The sequence below is a fragment of the Eurypyga helias genome, unplaced genomic scaffold (genome assembly GCF_000690775.1).
Source record: "Eurypyga helias isolate BGI_N326 unplaced genomic scaffold, ASM69077v1 scaffold19547, whole genome shotgun sequence".
In the NCBI taxonomy this organism is placed as follows: Eukaryota; Metazoa; Chordata; class Aves; order Eurypygiformes; family Eurypygidae; genus Eurypyga; species Eurypyga helias.
In genome coordinates this window covers 4,011-11,441 of record NW_010263878.1, presented here as the reverse complement: position 1 = coordinate 11,441, position 7,431 = coordinate 4,011, and the positions used below count along the sequence as shown (strand labels likewise).

The 7,431-nt window shown below is 59.7% G+C and overlaps 1 protein-coding gene across 1 annotated transcript in view; it reads left to right on the top strand.

Annotated features, from left to right (window-relative positions):
• Positions 1 to 7,431, top strand: part of RHOT2 (ras homolog family member T2) — an 11,049-nt gene that overhangs the window by 213 nt on the left and 3,405 nt on the right. Inside the window, exons 2-11 of the mRNA XM_010156227.1 lie at positions 1,032 to 1,113; positions 1,238 to 1,281; positions 2,516 to 2,569; positions 2,971 to 3,023; positions 3,545 to 3,653; positions 4,077 to 4,178; positions 4,604 to 4,702; positions 5,105 to 5,213; positions 5,449 to 5,569; positions 6,364 to 6,448. Coding sequence (XP_010154529.1) covers positions 1,032 to 1,113; positions 1,238 to 1,281; positions 2,516 to 2,569; positions 2,971 to 3,023; positions 3,545 to 3,653; positions 4,077 to 4,178; positions 4,604 to 4,702; positions 5,105 to 5,213; positions 5,449 to 5,569; positions 6,364 to 6,448 — 858 coding nt within the window. The remainder of the gene's footprint in view (positions 1 to 1,031; positions 1,114 to 1,237; positions 1,282 to 2,515; positions 2,570 to 2,970; positions 3,024 to 3,544; positions 3,654 to 4,076; positions 4,179 to 4,603; positions 4,703 to 5,104; positions 5,214 to 5,448; positions 5,570 to 6,363; positions 6,449 to 7,431) is intronic.

The window sequence follows — 7,431 nt, the reverse complement described above, 5'->3', positions numbered from 1 at the left end:
GACAGCCACGGGGCTGGTTTGAGTGGACCACACAGAGGTATGGCTGAAACAGTGTTTTCACCTCTTTGTGCCCTAATCCCTGAGTTGGGGCCCTGTGTGTTGCAGCGAGGAGTGTAGGTACCTCCCAAGACCCTGCTCCCCGCTGTTGCGGCCACTGCGCTGTGGCTGGGGGGGTCTCTGCGTCCAGCAGCGCAGCAGGCTGTGGGCCCCAGCCTTGCCCTGCACAGGAGGGCTCTTTGCTCCCCAGCTGTGGCCTTGAAGTGGTGGCACTGGCACAGAGCCCTCGGGAGCGGCTGAGCTTCGTTCCCTGCCCTCCTGCGCGTATGTGAAGAGGGGCTTGGTGCTTTGAGCTGGGCTGTTTGCAAGGAGCAGCATCCAGCCTGTCTACACGTGCCCCTCGCAGCCTCTGGCTTGGCATCTCACTGTCCCATCGTGATTTGGATAGGGAAACAGGATCGGTCTGACTGGGCATGTTTGGCCCGTGCCATCAGGCACCTTATCCCGCTGCCCACGAGCAGACAGTGCCCTCTGCGAGATTTGCACTGGGAAGCATTAGCTCCCAGGACTTGGTGGAGGGCTGGCTCCGCACACCTTCCTGTGCTCTCACAGCAAAGCCTGGACAATCAGCTTAGCGCTTCTCCCAGCTGCCAAGAGGTCAGGCCGGAGAGCTGGGGGAGCGCTGAGGGCTTATCTCCCGAGCGGTAGCGGGGGTGGCAACGCTGCCTTGTCCGAAGGCTGGTTTTCTCAGCGAGACTCAGCACCATCAGGAGCTGTCTCGAGGGAAGGGCTTGGGGCCAGGAGGTGGATACAGGTTTTGTTGTGGGGACACTGGCCGTGCGAGGGCTGGACTGTAGCCAGCTGAGCCTCAGCTGCTGCCCAGTGGGCCAAGAGTGATCTGTGGTCTGGAGCTCATCCTACCCTGGCAGGGGGCCCCTGGGCAGTGGCCGCCTGGGGATCTGAAATCCCTTGTCACTCATCCTCTCAGTTGTGTTTGGCACGGCTGGGTAGAACAGAGTCTGCTGGCTTTGCAGGTGCCTCCTCGCGCGGAGGAGATCACGATCCCGGCTGATGTCACCCCCGAGAAGGTCCCCACGCATATAGTGGACTACTCGGGTAGGGTCCTGTTGCTCCTTGCTCCCTGCCAGCCTCGCTTCTCCCCTTCTCTGCCCAACTGAGCAGAGTGGGAAGGGGTCCCTGCTGCCATGGGCAGTTGGTGACGGCTCTCTTCCCCTTCTAGAGTCGGAGCAGACGGAGGATGAGCTGCAGGAGGAGATCGCTAAGGTGAGCGGGGCTGGATGGGGGTGTTGTGGGATGGGAGCCTGTGGTGCCTGTAGCCCTGTGAGTGACATGTGGCTGCTCTCTCTCCCCATTAGCCACCCGGAGATGCGCAGGCAGTTGGTTATCTGTGGATTAATGGTATCTGTTTGTTTAGGGGTTTGTTTAATCCTTCTCTCTCTTGTAAGCTGTGGTACGTGGCTTGTACTGGCCCTCTGGGGCACCTCCAGAAGGAGAGCGGTGGGGGCAGCTCACTGGAGGTGGTGGAGTCTGCTGAGCAGATGTCAGGCTCTTAGCCTTGGGACGTTCCCGACTCAGAAGCGGGGGAGAAGCAGTTACTGAGCTTGGAGAAGACCCTCCCTGCTCCCTATATTAGTTGTCTGTGGCTGCCTGATGAGACAGTGGCACAGAGGGGTTGTTTTGGGAGCTGGAGGCACAGTGAGCGCTGGGCAGGGAGCGATGAGGGCTCCTCAGAGCAGCCGTGGAGGAATAATCCAGCTGGCTGGCTGGGTTGGGCCCAGCTGCTTTTCTCTGCCCTGGGATTAACCTTGGCTCTGCATGGAGGAGGACCTCTTGATTACAGATAATCAAACTGCCTCTCCCCTGCATATCTCATGTGAGCAAAGCTGTTTAATCTCTCCCCATCGGTGGGTCAGTGGGCACGGGAGTCCTGCTCCTTCCACCCAGACAGCAAGAGTATGCAGAGGCTTAAAATGGCTCCAGGAAATCCTGCCTAAACCCTTGTGTGTCCTCGGGATTAGTACTAAACTCTCTCCTGAAAGGACCAGTGATCCCTCCTGTCCGCTTCCAATAAAGCATTGGTGTCAGCGTTCTCTGCATGGGGTCGGGGGGGAGGGGGGCAGCAGGGCAGCAGCCACCACCCTGGCACAAGGCACGGGCAGAGCCGCTGCAGGGGCACAGTGAGGGGTGGGAGCACCAGGTGTGGAGGCAGATGTGCTCACAGCAGCTCCTGACGCAGAGGACCAGGTCTTTGCTCCGAGCAGCCCGTCGTGGAGCGGGCGAGTCGTTGCTGTCGGAGGGTGTGTGTACGTGTGCACGCTCAAGCGTGCTCAATCGATGCTGCGGGGGTTCAGTGCAAGTATGACAGCAACATGTGGGGTAGGGGCTGCCAGGCTGTGGGGCTGGCCTGGGCTGTGGCTCTGGCTCAGACGACCTCCCCGCTGCCATGAGGACCACAGGGACCCTCACGGCCCCCCCTGCCACTGCTTCTGTCTTTCAGGCCAACGTGGTGTGTGTAGTGTACGACGTCACCCAGGAGGCCACGATTGAGAAGGTAACACGTCCCCTGTGGAGCCCTGAACCCTGCTCTGGCAGCGGTGCCAGAGGGGAAGGGTTTCCCAGAGCTGGGTCCTTCCAGGCAGCCCTGGCTTTTGGGTGTGGGTATGTACCGATGGCCCCCAGCCCTGTCGGGGTTTGAGACCCCTGCAGGCAGAGGCAGGCTGGGCACAGCCCAAGCTTGCTCCTGCATTGGCTGTTGTCTTCACGTGCTGGAGGGCAACAGGCTTGTCGCATCCTTCTGCTGGCATCCAGCATCCCTGGGTCTGCTCTGCCTGCTGGTGCGGGGGAATGCCGGGGAGCAGATGGCTGCAGGGCCCTGCCGCGGGAACTGTGTCAAGAGCTGCTTCTCCCTCCCCAGGCTGCACTGACAGGCCTTTCCCTCTGCTCGCCTTTCAGATTCGCACAAAGTGGATCCCCATGGTGAACGGGGGAGTGGAAAAGGGCTCCAGGTACTGTGTGTGGCATGGTCCATGGGTGCAGAGTTGGGGGATTCCAGAGGCTGTGGGGTCCCACCACTTTCGCCTCTTGCTGAGGTTACTCAGGTGGAACCAGCTTTGCAGTTTGAGGCCAGACCACGTGTAGCAGAAGGACGTTTTCTCGCTTGTAGCCCCAGCAGAGAGCCATGGGCGAGGGTTCCTTCCCCCCGATCTCAGCCAGGCAGGCAGGGGAGAACGGGAGCACAGAAGCTGCAATCTGTGTGTGGATTGCTTAGGCAGAAGGCTGCTGTGCTGGATTAAAGGCTCCTGAACATATTGTTGCTGGGTGAAAGCGTAAGCGGGATCAGGCAGTCTGTTTCTCCAGATGGATGCTCCCAGCCGTGGGAGGCAGGAAAGCTGCTCTGGACCTTGCAGAGGAGGGTGGGGAAGCTCCCCAGCCTGGTGCCTGGGAGCACGTGTGGCTGGGGCAGCGCTGGGACCTGGAGAGGGGTGGCCTCAGTCGTGCTCTCTGACACTCCATCTTTCTTCCCCAGGATCCCCATTATTTTGGTGGGAAACAAGTCTGACCTGCAAGTGGGGAGCTCTATGGATGTCATCCTGCCTATCATGAACCAGTTCTCGGAGATCGAGACATGCGTGGAGGTGAGGGAACTGGAGGGTTTCTGTAAAGCCACCTTGAGGGGTGGGAGTGCTTGTCTGACATCAGTCAGGGAGCCTTTGTGCCCTGCCAGTGCTGCTCCGCACAGGTACCCCTGTCTGGGTTGGAGGCTTTCTGTGCTCTGCCTTCCTCACAGGGAGTGGCTTTTGGTGTCTGCCTTCTCCAGCTGTAACTGGTGTCAGAGCTACCTGCAGCCCTTGTTGGCTCTGGGGCTGTGGAATGGGCGCAGCAAAGTCAGGGCATGAGCAGGATGTTTCCCTTTTGGTTTTTTCCTAATGGTGGACAGACATTGCTCTGTCCTTTAATGCACAACTTACCTGGCTCAGGGAGCTCATGTCATGCTCCTTCTGCACCTTGCCACCAGCCTGTGTCTGCTCACAGGGCTGTCTCTTCCTCTGAATCCCCAGTGCTCTGCCAAGAACCTCAAGAACATCTCTGAGCTCTTCTACTATGCCCAGAAAGCTGTGCTGCACCCCACCGCCCCGCTCTATGACCCAGAGGAGAAGCAGGTAGGAAGCACGGCTCACGGCCCGTGGAGGGGTCTCCTCCCTGTCACAGCGCCTGGTCTGTGCTGTGCTTGTGCCCCTGGGTAGGAGGGTGAAAAGTACGGGCCGTGGCAGCCAGAACAAGAGGAAGGTGGTACCCTGTGGGGGAGTAGGCAGAGGGGAAGATACCCATCATGCTTGGTGCGGTCAGCTGCGTCTATCCAGGCCAGAGAGATCTGCAAGGACCAGACCATGTGTTAGCTATGGCGGGAAGGGTCCAGGAGAAACCTTCCCCGTAGACAGTCCTGCTTCTGACTCCCAGCTCCAAGGTGACTGTGGTACTAGCGGCTGGACTGTGCTTCCAGCCAGTGCAGGAAGGGGACCCCTCTGCATGTGGGGTTTCAGGAAGGGCCAGGCTGAAGGTTGGGCCCTGGTTTTGTCCCCTGCAGCTGAAACCTGCGTGTGCACGAGCGCTGACCCGGATTTTCAACCTCTCAGACCAGGATAACAACCAGATCCTTAGTGATGACGAACTCAACTACTTCCAGGTAAGGCTGGCTGCAGAGCTGAGATATTCCCCGGTCCCTTGTGGAATGCCCCTGGGATCCACTTTCACTGGGATCCAGTGTCCTGTTAGCATTCTTCTGCATGTCTAAAGCACCACAGAGTGCATCTCTGAGCGTATGGGGATCCACAGATCTTCCATTTTCACTAAGCTTGCTCTGCTGTGGGAAGAGCAGAAAGCTGTGGAGATGTAGAGAGTCACACTTTACTGGGATGCTGAGGAATAGAGGTTTGGTCGGGGTCTGAGGCAGTAATACTTGAGCTGGATGGATTTTTCTCTCCTATAAACACTGTCTCCTTGCCGGAGGAGAGGGACACTGGCGAGGCAGAGGGCTGTGCAGTCTGTGTGCTTTGCTGACTCTGACCTTCTTTCTCTTGGGAGGTAGAAGTCCTGCTTTGGAAACCCACTGGCTCCCCAGGCCCTGGAGGACGTGAAGATGGTTGTGTGGAAGAACACGACAGATGGGGTGCAGGACAACGGCCTGACGTTGAACGGTAACGGCTCCGTGCCCCTTCCCAGCAAGGGATGGAGGGACCCTTTTCCTTCAGCACATCCTCGGGCTGAGCCTCCCAGCTCTTGTTCCAAGCCTAACTAGGCCCTCTTGTCAAAGCAAGCCTGAGCCTGCAGTGCCTGCTGTCCAAGCAGCCTGTTTTCCCACAGAAAGCAGATCCCTGAGGCTGAGTGCTTGGTTAGCCCCACTGTGTCTGATCTGCCTGATCTGTCCTGCAGGCTTCCTCTTCCTCAACACGCTTTTCATCCAGAGGGGCCGGCACGAGACCACCTGGACCATCCTTCGCCGTTTCGGGTATGATGACGAGCTGGAGCTGACGGATGACTACCTGTACCCACAGTGCGTATCCTGCGTGGAGCAGGGTGGGCAGGGTGTGATGTTCCTTTCTGCATGCTGGGGTCTGCTGCATTCCTCGCCTGAGGCTGAGTCCGCACGCTTGGGTTCGTCGCTCCTCACCTTTCCCTGCGGGCAGGAGCCGACGCTGGGGTTGGCGACGAACGCAACGGGCTTTGGATCTGCTGGCTGTGCTGCTGCCTCTGATGGAGGCAGGCAGGGAGGTGGGGATTGACGGCCTGTCCCTGACTTCCCTTGACATCAGCAAGGGGTTTCTTGAATGCTGTTCTGTCTCTGCCTGAGCTGAGGCAGAATGACTCTGTCAGGAGCAGCGAGCTGTCAACATAACCCTCCCGGCTGATTCTGCAGCTGCCGTCTCTTCTCTGCTCCCTGCCACCCCCGAGGTGGTGATCTGGCAGTAATGAAAGGGTTTGGCTTGTGAGCTGCCTCATCCTCACCCCAGACGGCAGACTGCATGGAGAGGCGACGACCTGCGCTGGTGGAAAGCCCCCCGGGGTGGTGCTGCGCCTTACTGAAGCCTGGGGCGGGAGGCAGACTGAGGGCCATGTCCTCTCCCTGGGCACACAGGCAGCACGGATGTGCCAAGGAGAGGCCACCAGGCACCCTTGTGGCCTTCTTCCCAAAGGGAGAACCCCCAAAGGGACAACGACTGGCCTTGAGCAGGGAGGGAGAGCTGAGCTGTGTGCTCTGAGTGACATCTGGCTTGGCCAAGGACCTGCTCGCACGCTGCCCTTTGTCCAGGGCATGTCGGAGCTGCTCGCTTTTATCTCTTCCGACAGGTTCCGCTTGCCCCCCGGCTGCTCCACGGAGCTCAACCACTTGGGCTACCAGTTCCTGCAGCGGCTGTTTGAGAAACACGACAAGGTGGGCAGCGTGCGGTGGAGCTGCCTGGGGAGGGGAACCCTCTGCCAGGTCTCCCGGGAGCAGACGTAGCACCAGGGAAGGGCTTTCCTCTGCCACTGCGCTCCCTTCACGGCTTCGTGCTGAGGCTTTGGGAGCAGGAGGTGGCCACAGGCAGCTGTAGGTAGTCGGATGGCATGTCAGTGACATGGGGTTGTGGTCACTGCCTTTGAATAGAGGGCAGCCAGTGAAGATGGGGCCTTCAGGGGGTGGGTCAGAATTAATGCCCAACTGGCGTAGCCCCTTGCAGTGCAGCACACAGGGGCGGGGGAGGCGGGCGCAGCTGCTGGCATGCAGCCGTGGACCACACATCCGCACCGCTGCCAGCCCTGTGGAGGAGGTGCCAGGCCAGAGAGAGGGAAAGCAACTGATGTGTGCCATGCTCTGGCTCTTTGGAGAGAGAGCAGGGGATGTATCGCACCTGCAGGCTCACTCTAGTTATTTGGCTATGGCATCTGGGCGGGGGTTCGGCAGCTCTGCAGCCGCAGGGAATTGCATGACGGAGTCGATGCATGTCCCTGTGTGCCCAGATACTGGCAGATCCTCTGTGACACAGCCCTGTAGCACACCAGCCTTGACGGCTAGCTGGTGGCCAGTGGCCTGGTGGCCATACAGAGACCTTAGGTTAGCTCCACCGCAGTGAGGAAGGCCGGGCTGGAGCGACACAGGCTGCTGCGGGGTGGCTGCCCCCGGGAGGCTCAGGGTGCTGCGTGGTAGCAGGGCTGGCACTGGTCCAGCTGCAGTTGCAAAGCAGAGGCAGCTTGTCTCTTGCACAGGGATGGGAGTCCCTGGGGCACGGGCTCCCCACGCTCATGCAGCTCTGGCCGTGCTGGCAGTTGATTTTTGCCATTGGAAGCATCCCTGTGTCATTCTGCAGCAGCGAACAGGATGGCCTGTGTGCCCGGGACCTTCTCTGGACCCCAGCGATGCTTGGCATGGCTGCAGAG